The 15,991-nt window shown below is 42.0% G+C and overlaps 1 protein-coding gene across 2 annotated transcripts in view; it reads left to right on the top strand.

Annotated features, from left to right (window-relative positions):
• fam193a (family with sequence similarity 193 member A) overlaps positions 1 to 15,991 on the top strand; it is a 224,106-nt gene that overhangs the window by 185,820 nt on the left and 22,295 nt on the right. For both annotated transcript variants that reach the window (XM_059974163.1, XM_059974162.1), the window contains exons 16-18: positions 1,498 to 1,761; positions 5,277 to 5,559; positions 9,387 to 9,573. In XM_059974163.1, coding sequence (XP_059830146.1) covers positions 1,498 to 1,761; positions 5,277 to 5,559; positions 9,387 to 9,573 — 734 coding nt within the window. The remainder of the gene's footprint in view (positions 1 to 1,497; positions 1,762 to 5,276; positions 5,560 to 9,386; positions 9,574 to 15,991) is intronic.

The raw sequence follows: 15,991 nt of genomic DNA, 5'->3' as shown, positions 1-15,991 counted from the left end.
TTGAGCGGTGTTGCAAGAGGGAGGGTTTCAGATTCTTGGGGCATTGGAACCGCGTCTAGGGGAGGTGGGACCAGTACCGTTTAGACTGTCTACATCTGGGCAGGGCCAGGATCAATGTCCTAGGGAGAGTGTTTGCTAGTGCTGTTGGAGAGACTTTAAACTCATATGTCCATTAGACAGACACAGCATGGATTCAGAAAGGGCAGGTCCTGTTTGACGAACTTGCTGGAGTTCTTTGAGGACATAAAGAGTGCAGTGGATCGAGGGGAACAGGTGGATGTCGTATACTTGGATTTCCAGAAGGCGTTCGATAAGGTGCTACACAAGAGACTTATAAATAAGATACGGATGTATGGAGTTGGAGGAAGTGTATTGGCATGAATAGTGGACTGATTAACCGATGGAAGGCAAGAGAATTGGTATAAATGGGTGTTTCTCCGGTTGGCAGTCAGTGGTGAGTGGGGTGCCACAGGGGTTGGTACTGGGCCTACAGCTGTTTACCATTTACATTGATGATTTGGAAGAGGGGACTGAATGTAATGTGGCAAGATTTGTTGATGACACTAAACAGTGGAAAAGCAAATGTGAAGAGTCTGCAGAGGGATACAGATAGATTAAGTGATTGGGCCAGGGTCTGGCATATGGAATACGATGTTGGTAAGTGCAAGATCATCTACTTTGGAAGGAAGAATAGAAGAGCAAATTATTACTTAAATGGTGAGAAATTGTAGCATGCTGTTGTACAGAGGGACTTAAGAGTGCTTGTTCATGAATCGCAAAAAGTTGGCTTGCAGGTACAACATGTTATTAAGAAGGCAAACAGAATGTTGGCCTTCATTGCTAGAGGGATTGAATTCAAGAGCAGGGAGGTCATGCTGCAACTATACAGGGTACTGGTGAGGCTGCATCTGGAGTACTGTGTGTAGTTCTGGTCTCCATACTTGAGGAAGGATACTGCGGCTTTGGAGGCAGTGCAGAGGTGGTTCACCAGGTTGATTCCAGGGATGAAGGGGTTAACTTATGAGAAGAGATTGAGTCGCCTGGGACTATACTCTCTGGAGTTCAGAAGAGTGAGAGGGGATCTTATAGAAACTTACAAAATTTTGAAAGGGATAGATAAGATAGAAGTAGGAAAGTTGTTTCAATTGGTAGGTGAGACTAGAACTAGGGGACGTTACCTCAAGATTCAAGGGAGAAGATTTAGGACAGATGAGGAGAAACTGTTTTTCCCAGAGAGTGGTGAATTTGTGGAATTCTCTGCCAAGGGAGGCAGTTGAGGCTTCCTCACTAAATATATTTAAGAAACAGGTAGACAGATTTTTACATAGTAAGGGAATTAAGGGTTATGGGGAAAAGGCAGGTAGTTGGAGCTGAGTTTACGGACAGATCAGCCATGATCTTATTGATGACGGGGCAGGTTCAATGGGCTGGATGACCTACTCCTGCTCCTGTTTCTGATGTTCTTATATTCAACCTATACTTGCCTTTGCTCCACAGGTGATATGTTGCGGTCACCACTCCCAGAGATCAGGCCTGAAGCAATTCCCCCCACAACCAGCACAGACACTGTTGTCACAGATACAAAGGAGAAAAAACCCGCAGCAAGGAAAAAATGTCTCTACAGCCCCCCTGCTTCCATGGAAACCAACAAAGTCATCATGGCAACGTCTTCAGCCACTTCCTCTGTCTCATCTACAGCCACTACTGTGCAATCTAGTTCCAATCAGTTTAAGGTTTCTTCAAAAAGACCTACATCATTAGGTAAAGGCAAACCCACTTTCTCTGAAGATTAACCTGAGTTCAAATCTAACAATATGTGACATGCACATTTTAAGTGTTCAGGTGTTGTTTCTGTGTATTCAATTCAGACAAGCAAAGAGCTAAATTTTTAATTGGTAAATCAGTTTATTATTGTCAGGGCAACTCTTGAGTTTTTATTCATGCCCTGCAGGAATTCTCAGCACAGTAATCAATTACCTCATACTGCTGGGGCCTTTGGACACTGGTATAGGTACAGCTTTATTGTTGTCATGTACTGAGATAGTATGGAATGTCTTTCACTCTTATCTATAGAGACTATTTCATCAAATCAATATATAAGGCCCCTTATCTAAGAAAAGATGTGCTGGCGTTGGAGAGGGTCCAGAAGAGGTTCACAAGGAGGATCCTGGGTATGAAAACGTATGAAGAGCATTTGATAGTCCTAAGGCTGTCCTCGCTGCAGCTTACAAGAATAAGGGGACCTCATTGAATATTGAAAGGCCTGGATAAGGTGGACGTGGAGAGGATGGTTCCTGTATTGGGGGTAGTCTAGGATCAGAGGGCACAGCCTCAGAATCGAGGGCTTGGAAGAGCAACACACACCATTTAACCAGACTCTTGGCCCAAAATGTTTTTGTATTTATTCAACTCCACAGATGGTGTCTGACCTGCTGAGATTTTCCAGAATGTGTGTGTTACTCTGGATTTCCGGCATCAGCAAAATCTCTGTGTTTAATATCTGGCCTGGAGGATTCCAGTTGTGAGGAGAGGTGGATTCGGCAGATATATTTGGGACATTTAAGAGACTCTTGGGCATGTGGATGAAAAAAAATGGCATGTTCTGTCAGAGGGATGGGTTAGATTGATCTTAGAGTAGGTTAAAAGGTCAGTACGACATTGTGGGCCAAAGGGTCTATATTGTACTGTACTATGTTCAATGACGTGAAACTTATTATGGCTATAGAAGAAAGGTTCACAGTGTGGCCCTCGTCTGAAGTTCAAGATACTAAAACTCTAAGAATCACACAGAAAGATAACATGCTGGAGTGAGTGTGAACAGATTGTGTTACCTGTACCCCATCAATGTAACAGAATGGTCAAAGCATGGAAGGAGGCAACTCAGTCTGAAATTGATTTATTATTGTCACTTTTGCCAAGGTAGGGTGAAAAACTATTCTGCATGCCATCCATACAGATCACATCAGCCCATCAAGGTAGTACAAGGTAAGAGCAGTAACAGAATAGCAATGCAGAATAAAGTGTTAGAGTGTGCTTAGGCAGACAATATGTGGGGTACATTGGTATTGTAGCGGTTAGTACAATGCTATTACAGCTTAGGGCATCAGAGTTCGATTCAGGCGCTGTCAGTAAGGAGTTTGTATGTTCTTCTTGTGACCACGTGGGTTTCCTCTGGGTGCTCAGGTTTCTTCCCACAGCCCAAAGACATAGACATACAGGTTAGTAGATGAATTGGTCATTATAATTGGTTCTGTGATTAAGGGTTAAGTAGGTGGGATGCTGGGCAGAGTGGCTTGTCGGGCTGGGAGGGCCTGTTCAGTACTGTATCTCTTAAGTAAAATAAGGTGTAAGTTTGTAATACAGTAGATTTTGAAGTCAAGAGTCCATCCAAGGTTTTGTTCAATAATCAGGATGGAAGCTGTCCTTGATACATTCTCTCAGGTTTTCATGGAGTGAGGCAAGCAGTACTACACTTAGAAAGGCAATGTGAGATTGACAGGCTGAGAAGTCTTGCATGCCTGAATCAATCTGTTACACTGGTAGGGCAGAGGGCATGCTAATCATTCACATCCGCTCCAGCCCAGCAGACTTTAAAGGGTTCCAGAATGTATCTGATCGAACTGCATCGTTCCCTCGCAAAGTATATACAAATGCTGGAGCATTTCTGCAGGGTCAGCATCTGACTGACTTGTGTTCCTCCAGCATTTTGTCAAGGATCAGCTTTATTCATCATATACCTTGACATGTATTAGGAATTTGCTGTGGTATTTTGGTGCAAAATACAACAAACAACAGCAATCAACAATTATCCAGAATAAAATATTGTGTAAAAAATTAAATTAAAGTACAGCTATGTAATTAAAGGGGATGCCTATATAATAAATACCAGCATGTATTTACAATGTAAGCAGCATTATAAAAGTGGTTTAAATTGTTTACTATCCAGACAGTGAGAGTGCAGGATAGTTTTATCACTGCAGAACAGAATCTGTCCTTTAACCAGGTGGTATGTTCTTTCAGGCATTCACAACATTTGTATCGATGGGTATTTTGTACTCCACAGATTTTTTTAGGAATCCTCCCCCTCCCCATCCCCCAGTGTTGCTACCTATGCTTCACCGTTCCTGAAAGTTTGTTTCGCTTGCTGGGTTTTGTTTCCAGGAATATCTCTCAACACCTTGCTTTCTGAGTTGGTACAAAAACATACCTGACACTGCCATCACCCAACGAAAGCTCGCATACAGTAAAATTGAGATTCAGGGGTACCACGGCAGCGTCATGGTTAGCACGACATTACAGTTTGGGGCATTCAAGTTAGGAATTCAATCCTGACGTCATCTGTTAAGAGTTTGTATGTTCAGCTTTTGGTTTCCTCCCACAGTCCAAAGACCTACTGGTCAACCTAAATTGTCCTGTGGTTACTCAGAGGTTGAATAATGGGTTGTCGGGCATTTAGCCTCGTTGGTGTGGAAGGGCCTGTTCTACCCTGTATCTCTAAGTAAATCACTATTATCATGGTCAACTTTTAAACCTTCTATTGAGGAAGCATATCTGTTTTTAAATAATTCAAACAATATTTTGTTTCTCCAGTTGGTGGGCTTCCATATTTTTTCTGCATTACATTTGGGCTACCTTCTGCACTGGTATTTGGACTGGCAAAGCTCTTGTAACGTTACCCAGATGTGGAAAGCAGAACAGATAATTGTAATGTTAATAAGTCGCCATTTTCCATCTACTCCAATGGGTCTCCTCGACTATTAATTGGTTGAGATTAAGGTCCATCTCTGTCTTGTTTCTCATCCCCTGATCCTTGTACCATGTATGCCCTACAGTCATAAAGGCTTCAGGTTCCTTTGCGTTGTGTTGAGACAGAAGAATTCCAAATTTTCTCATCCTCATATTTGAAATAAATTGTTCAAGACATCGTTCCTGAATGACCTTGCACTCATTTTGATACTGCACATCCTTGATTTGATTAGCTCCTATCAAAGCATATGATTTCTTGGTATCTACTATAATATTTTTAATCTTTTAAATACAATAACACAGCCTGTAACTGAAGTTTCTGGAAGTTGCAAGACAGAAACAGCCACCTGCAAAATAAAATTGAGTTTTGGTTTGCTTGGTTTGTTCTGCCATTTTATTGTATCTCAGTCTCTGCACATAAAGACTTCCATTGACCTGAAGCTGTAAAATGTCCATGTTCTGCACATCTCATCACCATGTTGTTAACTTTGAAGTTGTTGATTTCCTTTTTCCCTTTGCTTTTGGTGCAGGTGAGGTGTTCCATAATTTAGGTAAAGAAGACCACAGACATCCCACTCCAGTCGCACCTAGGAACAGCCCCACAGGTTTAACATCTCTTCCATCTCTCACCCCCACGCCGCTGTCCCCTGCCTCCACACCTCACATGCCTAACCTTGTGACTTCACCTTTTCCAAAGACAGCTTCAACCGCCCCAGGTTTTATCGACCCCCATTCTGGGCTCTGTCCAACCTCAACTGCACCCCCTGCAGCTACTGCAGAAAGTTCAGTGAGTGCGTCAGCCAGTGTCTGCAGGTTAGTATGTGAACTGAACAAAGTTTCATGTGCAAAGTGAGTTTGAAACAAAATGAACCACTTTTCATAATTGTTGGTGTATGAACAGTGATACTTTTAGCCATATAAAAATACCTAATTTTTAACTGACTTAATTTTAATTTTCTTTTTGTCTACACAAAAATAGGTAATCACTGAGCCCATATTAAAATAAAATATGGTGCAGCAACCATCTGAGTGCATCAATTGATGCTATCATGAAGTGTTGAGGAAATTCTGAATTGCTGATCCTAGCACATCCCTTTTACTAATGGCCTGATCCCTCTGATTTACAAGAATCATGAGAATTAAAACTCAGACTCACTGTGATAGCAGTTGTCACTATTGGATTTGTTGGTTAATTGTTGTGCTCCCTTTGTTGGGATTTTAATTTGAGATCACTGCTTTGTTTGAGATCATTGCTTTGATTGAGGTAAATGTTAACATTCTCCTGACTTCTTTTGAAGGATTTTCTTGTGTTATTCCTCCTTCATTCAACTCCCATCCATTATTAGATCCTATTCTGCCTAAATCGGTTATCTGATTTGCCTGCATGATTCTTTGTGGAGTAACTCATTGCTGTATAAGTACTAGCTAAGTGGAATTAACTTCAGTGATTGTATTTGCAGAGAAATATCCCAAGTGTTTTGCAGAGCAGGGAGAAATATCTGTCCTGAGCAATAGCTATGGAAAGGATTAAGTCAACAATTGGGAAAGATTCAGGAGAGGAAGAGTTGAAGACAAATGATAATTTATAATAATATTGACTGCATCTTGTAAATATCTCTGCAATCATTCAGTTTGAGTATGATGTTCTCCTAAGGGGTTGCCTATTGGTGGGTCCTCTGGTGACTGTAGAGGGCAGTCTGGTATCCACATATTCTCATGCAGTGTGGTCAAGAGTCAGTGATGGCTCTGGTTAACGTTTGGCTCTTTTGGTTATTCAGTCTCTCCTTTTGCAGCTGCTGCTTGTTCTGTGTGGCACAGTGGAGATGGTTCTCATTAGCACTGCTGTTATAAATTATACTGCAGAGAAGCACACCATCTCTGTTGATCAGAGATAGTGTCATGGCTGTAGAAAAGGTTGACGTCATGGAGGGATTGTCTCCCGAGTCTCTGTGGGTGGAGGTTAGGAACAGAAAGCAGTCAATAACTTTACTGGGTTTTTTTATAGGCTGCCCAATAGTAACAGGGATATTGAGGAGTAGATGGGGAAACAGATCCTGGAATGGTGTAATAATAAGAGTTGTCATGATGGGAAATCTTAATTTCCCAAATATCAATTGGCATCTGCCTAAAACAAGGGGTTTAGATGGGCTGGTGTTTGTTAGGTGTGTTCAGAAAGGTTTCTTGACACAATATGTAGATAAGTCTACAAGAGGAGAGGCCGTACTTGATTTGGTATTGGGAAATGAAACTGGTCAGGTGTCAGATCTCTCAGTGGGAGAGCATTTGGAGAGAGATAGACAAGTTAGAAAAGTGTTTAATTGGAGTAAAGGGAATTATGAGGCTATCAGGCAGGAAATTGGAAGCTTAAATGCAAACAGAATTTCTCAGAAGTACTGAAGAAATATGGCAAATGTTCAGGGGATATTTTTGTGGAGTTCTGCATAGGTACATTCCAATGAGACGGGGAAGTTATGGTAGGGTACAGGAACCGTGGTGTATAAAGACTGTAATAAATCCAGTCAAGAAGAAAAGAAGAGCTTACAAAAGTTTCAGGGAGTTAGGTAATGTTAGAGATCTAGAAGATTATAAGGCTAACAGGAAGGAGCTTAAGAAGGAAACTAGGAGAGCCAGAAGGAGCCATGAGAAGGCCTTGGCAGACAGAATTAAGGAAAACCCCAAGGCATTCTACAAGTATGTGAAGAGCAAGAGGATAAAACGTGAAAGAATAGGACCTATCAAGTGTGACAATGGGGAAGTGTGTATGGAACTGGAGGATATAGCAGAGGTAATTAATGAATACAAGTATTCATTATGGAAAAGGATCTTGGTGATTGTAGTGATGACTTGCAGCAAACTGAAAAGCTTGAGCATGCAGATATTAAGAAAGAGAATGTGCTTAAGCTTTTGGAAAGCATCAAGTTAGGGACTGGATGAGATGTACCCCAGGCTACTGTGAGAAGTGAGGGGGGAGATTGTTGAGCCTCTGGCAATGATCTTTGCATCATTAATGGGGAAGGGAGAGGTTCCGGAGGATTGGAGGGTTGTGGATGTTGTTTCTTTATTTAAGAAAGGGAGTAGAGACAGCCCAGGAAATTATAGACCAGTGTGTCTTACTTCAGTGGTAGGTAAGTTGATGGAGAAGATCCTGAGAGGCAGGATTTATGAACATTTGGAGAGGTTTAATATGATTAGTAATAGTCAGCATGGCTTTGTCAAGGGAGTTCATGCCTTGTGAGCCTGACTGAATTTTTTGAGGATGTGACTAAACACATTAATGAAGGAAGAGCAGTAGATGTAGTGTATATGGATTTCAGCAAGGCATTTGATAAGGTACCCCATGCAAGGCTTATTGAGAAAGTAAAGACGCACGGGTTCCAAGGGGACATTGCTTTGTGGATCTGGAACTAGCTTGTACAGAAGGCAAAGAGTGGTTGTAGATGGGTCATATTCTGCATGGAGGTCGGTGACCAGTGGTGTGCTTCAAGGATCTGTTCTGGGACCCTTACCCTTGGTGATTTTTATAAATGACTTGGATGAGGAAGTGGAGGGATGGGTTAGTAAGTTTGCTGATGACACAAAGGTTGGAGGTGTTGTGGATAGTATGGAGGACTGTCAGAGGTTACAGCGGGACATTAATGGGATGCAAAACTGGGCTGAGAAGTGGTGGATGGAGTTGAACCCAGATAAGTGTGAAGTTGTTCATTTTGGTAGGTGAAATATGATGGCAGAATGGTAATGGTAAGACTCTTGGGCAGTGTGGAGGATCAGAGGAATCTTGGGGTCTGAGTCCGCAGGAAGCTTAAAGCAGCTGGGCAGGTTGACCCTGTGGTTAAGAAGGCATTTGATGTATTGGCCTTCATCAATCGTGGAATTTAATTTAGAAGCCGAGAGACCCCACTTGGAGTACTGTGCTCAGTTCTGGTGGCCTCACTACAGAAAGGATGTGGAAACCATAGAAAGAATGCAGAGGAGATTTGCAAGGATGTCGCCTGGATTGGGGAGCATGTCTTATGAGAATAGGTTGAGTGATCTCAGCCTTTTCTCCTTGGAGCGACAAAGGATGAGGTGACCTGATAGAGGTGTATAAGATGATGAGAGGTATTGATGGTGTGGATAGTCAGAGGCTTTTTCCCAGGGCTGAAATAGTTGCCACAGGAGGACACAGGTTTAAGATGCTGGGAAGTAGGTACAGAGGAGATGTCAGGGGTAAGTTTTTTAAGCAGTGAGTGGTGAGTGTCTGGAATAGGCTGCTGGCAACGGTAGTGGAGGCAGATACGATAGGGTCTTTTAAGAGACAGATAGGTACCAGGAGCTTAGAAAAATAGAGGGCTATGTGTAAGCCTAGTAATTTCTGTTGGGACATGTTCGGCACAACTTTGTGGGCCGAAGGGCCTGTATTGTGCTGTAGGTTCTCTATGTTTCTATCTCTCACTAAATGATTTTGAGAATTTGTATATGTAGAACCAATACTGTGTGAGTGAAGGGTATCTACCTAAAACATCCACTGTCCATTTCCCTCCTTAGATGTTGCCTGACCCTCCGAGTTCTTCCAGCATTTTGTGTGTTGAATCAATCTTGTTGTTCTTTCTATTACTTTGCGTTGTCAGCTTTTCATAACTATTGTTCTGATGCTTCTGTAGTGACCCTGACTGCGAAGGACATGCATGTGCAAGTGGCAATGTGTACGATCATCAGCAGTTTGATGGTGAAGAAAGTCAAGACGAAGACAGCTGCTCAGAACATAGCTCCAGTACCTCAACATCAACTAATCAGAAGGAAGGAAAATACTGTGACTGCTGCTACTGTGAATTCTTTGGGCATGGTGGGGTGAGTGATCAGGAGTGGCTCTTTTACCCGAGGTGCTGCTGCTTTCACTGTTGGTCTAAGTGTTCTATTGACACATTAAGGAGTCCAAACTAGAGGGCACAGTTACAAGATAAGAGGGAGAGACTGAGGGATAGCATCTTTATACAGAGAGTAGTGAGCTGCCAGAGGGAAGTGGTCAAGTTGGTACAATTACAACGTCTTAGAAACATTTGGATAGATCTATGGAGGGGGAGCTGCTTAGAGGTTTATTGGCCAAACTGGGACTCACGGCGTGGATGCTGTGGTTGGCATGGACCAGTTGGGCTGAATAGTCTGTTTTTGTACTATGTTACCCGATTCTGTGTAAGCATGATGTGTCCCATCAGCTGGCCAGTGACACTACCCTGACAGTGAACAGAGTTCACATTTTTCCATTACAGGTGTCCCCGCTTTATGAATGTTCGTTAGTAACATTAGTAACCTGTTTTCACATTACAAAGAGGATTTTTTTTTTGTAATTTATTTTTTTTATTGAAGTTCATCAAACATTTCCATAAGTTGTATTTCAGACATTGTACACATATATCATATAATCATATATATCACAAATCTCCACAAAGTATTTATCTGAGGTATACATTTATAGAAGAGTGGAAAGAAAAAAACAAGCAAAAGGAAAGAACTATGTGCAAGTAGGGAGTGATCTTTTTTACAACAAATTCATTGATTTGTGAGAATAAAATCAGGCCTATGAGGCATTATGTAGTTAAACCATTTTCCCAGTATAAATCAAATTGTTCCAGCTTATGATTAACAGATGTTTTTATCTTCTCCATTTTGTAAATGTCCATTGTAATTTCCATCCATGTATTTAAAGTTGGGCTCTCCTGTGATAACCATTTCCTAGTAAGAATCTTTTTACCAGCCACCAACAGTATATTCATTAAATATTTATCTCTTTTCAACCATTCTTTAGGTATATATCCAAAATATATGGTCTTACTCTCCAAGGGTATTTCACATTTAAAGATGTTTTGTAGGGCATTGTGTATCCCCCTCCAATAGTTTTTGATAACAGGGCAGTCCCAAAAAATATGATAATGATTTGCATTTTGATTTCCACAATTTTTCCAGCAAACAGGGAGGTTACTATCATAATGGGATTTCTGAGAGGGTGTAATAAAATACCTTACCAAGTTTTTCCATCCAAACTCCTTCCATTTCTGTGAATTAGTACACTTCCATTGATATCTCCACATTGTTGTCCATTCTTCCTCAGATATAATTATCCCTCCTTCCTTCTCCCATTTTGTTTTAATGTATGAAGTCGAATGTGTTTTAAGATTTGACAACATCTTATACATGCTTGAAATGATTCTACTACCATTATCTGAATTATATGCTTTTCTAAAGAGCTCTATCAAGCAATTATTTGCCTTGGTTACATTTTTAAACGTCTTATTAACATATCGCATCTGTAAATACCGATAAAAATCTTGTTTTTTTTAATAAGTGTTTCTCTTTAAGCATTTCAAAACTGAACAATGTTCCTTCTTTCATTATGTTGCAAAGAACTGTTATTCCTTTAGCTGTCCAGCCCTTAAATCTAGCATCCAATTTATTTGGTGTAAAATCAGAGTCATATGCACACAATTTAAGAATTGCAATATCTCCCTCTAGATTACATTCTTTTATCGTGGTTTTCCATATTTTATGAGTCAATTTCACCCATAGGTTATCAGTGGTATTTATGTACCTTTGCAGGTTGTTATCAGCCAAAATTGCTTGTATGGGGATGGGAAGTACCCGCTCCTCAATGTTTCTCCATTGAGTGTCATATGATGGGTTGCACCAACATATCACAGCTCTCAACTGTGCTGCAAAATAATAATCTCTAAGAGAAGGCAATCCCCATCCCCCCACAAAGAGGATTTTCACTGTTAAGAAAATTTTTCCCATATAAATTAATGGCTCTTCGCTTTATGCCATTTCAGCTTAAGAAAGGTTTCATAGAAATGCTCTACCTTTGTAAGGGGGGGGGGAACACCTGGATTCCCCTATTGCATCGCGAAGAGAATGAAAGGTCCAGGGGCTGGTTTAACATAGAACATAGAAATTAACAGCATATTACAGGCCCTTCAGCCCACAATGTTGTAACCTACTCCAGAGACGGCCTAGAATTTCCCTAGCGCATAACCCTCTATTTTTCTCAACCCAATGTACCTATCTAAGAAGCTCTTAAAAGACCCTGTTGTATCCGCTTCCATCACTGCCACCGGCAGTGTATTCCATGCATCCACTACTCTCTGTGTGGAAAAACTTACCCCTGACATCCCCTCGGTATGTATTTCCATGCACCTTAAAACTATGCCCCCTCGCGCTAGCCATTTCAGCCCTGGGATAAAGCCTCTGTCTATCCATGCGATCAATGCCCCTCATCATCTTATACACCTCTATCAGGTCACCGCTCATCCTCCGTCGCTCCAAGGAGAAAAGGCCAAATATACTCAACCTATTTTCTTAAGGTATATGCCCTCCAATCCAGGCAACATCCTTGTAAATCTCCTCTGCACTCTTTCTATAGTATCTACATCCTTCCTGTATTGAGGTGACCAGAACTGAACACAGTTTAACTGCGATAAAGTAAGCAGCCATGCTGAAGCACACAGTGACTGTGTTCTGCTTCGCTCTGGAAGGGTATTTTTTCCACTTGTCAGAGGTATCCAGTACACTTGACTATAAAATATGAAATTGTATTCATAGATCCTCCAAAGTGACCACAATTTAGGATATGGAACTCTCAAGAAAATTATATTAGCAATGAGCGTAACACCATTACAGTGCTAGTGGCTCTGGTTCAGTTCCGCTGCTGTCTGGACGTAGTTTGCACATTTTCCTTGTGACGTTTCATCCGGGTGCTCATTTCCTCTCTCATTCCAAAGTTGTACGGGATAGTGGATTATGCCATTTTTTTTCCACCAGTATTAATATATTCCATCAGTCGTTACAGTCGTTGGCTTGGTCATGCAAATCACAAGGTAGAAAGCTGCGTTATTGGGTCAGTGGTCCCTCATCCAGGTATGAGGATAGGTAGTTAGTTGTGCCTGAGACTGCAACAAGGGCAGTGAACAAAATCAGTTTGTAGCTCGGAATCTGATTTATTATCGTTGACTTATATGAAATGAAATTGTTTTTTTTGTGGCAGCAGTACAGTGTGAAGATGTAAAATTATAATGTGCATGTGCAAGGTAATGAGGTAGTGTTCATGGGCCATTCAGAAATTTGACAGCGGAGAGTAAGAAACTGCTCCTAAATTGTTGAACCTTCAGACTCTTGTGCCAGCTTCCCAATGGTAGAAATGAGAAGAGGGCAAGCCTCTCTTGCTGGTAGCCTGCTCCTGCCTTGATTTGTAAGAATTATAATGAGAATTATTATAATGAGAACCCATTACAATTTGCCTATTGTCACAATAGGTTAACGGCAGATGCAATCTAAATGACTCTCCACACGGCTTTAGACTACCTGGACAACACAACCACCTGCGTCAGGATGCTGTTCATCGACTATAACTCAACATCATTCCCACAATCCTGATTGAGAAGTTGCCAAACCTGGGCCTCTGTACCTCCCTCTGCAACTAGATCCTCAACTTCCTCACAGAAAGTGCAGAATCTGTGCAGATTGGTGATAACATATCCTCCTCGCTGACGATCAACACTGGCGCACCTCAGGGATGTGTCTTAACCCACTGCTCTACTCTCTATCTACACATGATTGTGTGGCTAGGCAGAGCTCAAATACCATCTGTAAATTTGCTGACGATACAACCATTGTTGGTAGAATCTCAGGTGGTGACAAGAGGGCGTACAGGAGTGAGATATGCCAACTAGTGGTTGGTGCCGCAGCAACAACCTGGTACTCAACGTCAGTAAGACAAAAGAGCTGATCATGGACTTCAGGAAGGGTAAGACGAAGGGACACATACCAATCCGCAAAGAGGGACCAGAAGTGGAGAGAGTGAGCAGCTTCAAGTTCTTGGGTGTCAAGATCTCTGAGGATCTAACCTCGTCCCAACATATCGACGTAGTTATAAAGAAGGCAAGATAGCGGCTGTACCTTATTAGGAGTCTGAAGAGATTTTGGCATGTCAACAAATTCACTCAAAAAACTTCTATAGTTGTTCTGTGGAGAGCATTCTGACAGGCTGCATCACTGTCTGGTATGGAGGGGGGGGGCTACTGCACAGGACTGAAAGAAGCTGCAGACGGTTGTAAATCTAGTCAGCTCCATCTTGGGTGCTAGCCTACAAAGTACCAAGGACATCTTCAGGGAGCAGTGTCTCAGAAAGGCAGTGTCTGTTATTAAGGACCTCCAGCACCTAGGGCATGCCCTTTTCTCACTGTTACCATCAGGTAGGAGGTACAGAAGCCTGAAGGCACACACTCAGCGATTCAGGAACAGCTTCTTCCCCTCTGCCATCTGATTCCTAAATGGACATTGAATCTTTGGACACTACCTCACTTTTTTTTTTAATACACAGTATTTTTGTTTTTGCACATTTTTTGAAATCTATTCAATATGTGTAATTGATGTACTTATTTATTATTATTTTTATTTTATAATTTTTTTCTCTGCTAGATTATGTATCGCATTGAACTACTGCTGCTAAGTTAACAAATTTCACGTCACATGCCGGTGATAATAAACCTGATTCTGATTCTGAATTAATAGTCAAACTCCCTGTGGTAGCAAGTGGAACATTTTAACAGTTCTCACTATTGGATTTATTGTTTGATTGCTGTGGTCCCTGGTTTTAGGCTTCACAGTTGAAAATGCTGTTTCTACATCTTCTCCAACATGATTTTAAAGATCACTGTATTGTAGAGCACTAACTTTTACATGGATTGCTGTTAATTTAAAAACAATTCTATGAAAAGGCACTTCATGCCTTCTTCACTGTAAGATTTCAGTGAAAAATTTTGTTTGATATTTTATACACGAGCTTGAGTCTTGAGTAGAGCACCTGCAACATCATTCCCTCCCCTCCCCTCCCCTCCCCACCCACGCACCTTCTCCCTTCATCTGGTCTCTTTTGTCAGCTTGTTCTCCTTCACACTTCATTCCTTATCTGGCTTCTTCCCCCACTTCCTTTCCAGTGCTCATGGTCCGAAACGTCAGCTGTTTAGAAACATAGAAAACCTACAGCACAACGCTGTGCCAAACACGTACGTACTTTAGAAATTACTTCGGCTTACCCATAGCCCTCTATTTTGCTGAGCTTCATGTACCTATCAAGGAGTCTCTTAAAAGACCCTATTGTATCTGCCTCCAACACCATCGCTGGCAGCCCATTCCACACACTCACCATCCTATGCATAAAAAAACTTACCCCTGACATCTCTACCTATTTCCAAGCACCTTAAAACTGTGCCCTCTCATGTTAGCCATGTCAGCCCTGGGAAAAAGTCTTCAAGTACCCACATGATCAATGCCTCTCAGCATCTTATACACCTCTGTCAGTTCACCTCTTATCCTCCATCGCTCCAAGGAGGAAAAAGCCAAATTCACCTAACCTATTCTCATGCTGCCCAATCCAGGCAACATCCTTGTAAATCTCCTCTGCACCCTTCCTACAGTTTCCACATCTTTCATGTAGTGAGGTGACCAGAACTGAGCACATTACTCCAAGTGGGGTCTGACCAGGGTCCTCAATAGCTGCAACATCACCTCTCGGCTCTTGAACTCAATCCCACGGTTGATGAAGGCCAATGCACCGTATGCCTTCTTAACCACAGAGTCAACCTGCACAGCTGCTTTGAGCGTGTCCTATGGATCCCCAAGATCCCTCTGATCCTCCACATGACCAAGAGTCTTAGTATTAATGCTATATACTGCCATCATATTCAGCCTACCAAAATGAACCACCTCACACAATAGTCCTGGCAAAGGGTCTCGGCCTGAAACGTCGACAGCGCTTCTCCCTATAGATGCTGCCTGGCCTGCTGTGTTCCACCAGCATTTTGTGTGTGTTGTTTGAATTTCCAGCATCTGCAGATTTCCTCAGGTTTGCCACCTCACACATATTTGGGTTGAACTCCATCTGCCACTTCTCAGCCCAGTCTTGCATCCTATTGATGTTCCACTATAACCTCTGACAGCCCTCCACACTATCCACAGCACCCCCCAATCTTTGTGTCAGCAAATTTACTAACCCATCCCTCCACTTCCTCATCCAGGTAATTTATAAAAATCATGAAGAGAAGGTCCCAGAACAGATCCCTGAGGCATGCCATTGGTCTCTGACCTCCATGTAGAAAATGACCCGTCTGCAACCACTCTTTGCCTTCTGTAGGCAAGCCAGTTCTGGATCCACAGAGCAAGGTCCCTTTGGATCCCATTCTTCCTTACTTTCTCAATAAGCCTTGCATGGGGTACCTTA

Source organism: Hypanus sabinus, chromosome 7, assembly GCF_030144855.1.
Source record: "Hypanus sabinus isolate sHypSab1 chromosome 7, sHypSab1.hap1, whole genome shotgun sequence".
In the NCBI taxonomy this organism is placed as follows: domain Eukaryota; kingdom Metazoa; phylum Chordata; class Chondrichthyes; order Myliobatiformes; family Dasyatidae; genus Hypanus; species Hypanus sabinus.
The sequence above is the reverse complement of the archived record's forward strand: the minus strand, read 5'-3'. Positions and strand labels throughout refer to the sequence as shown.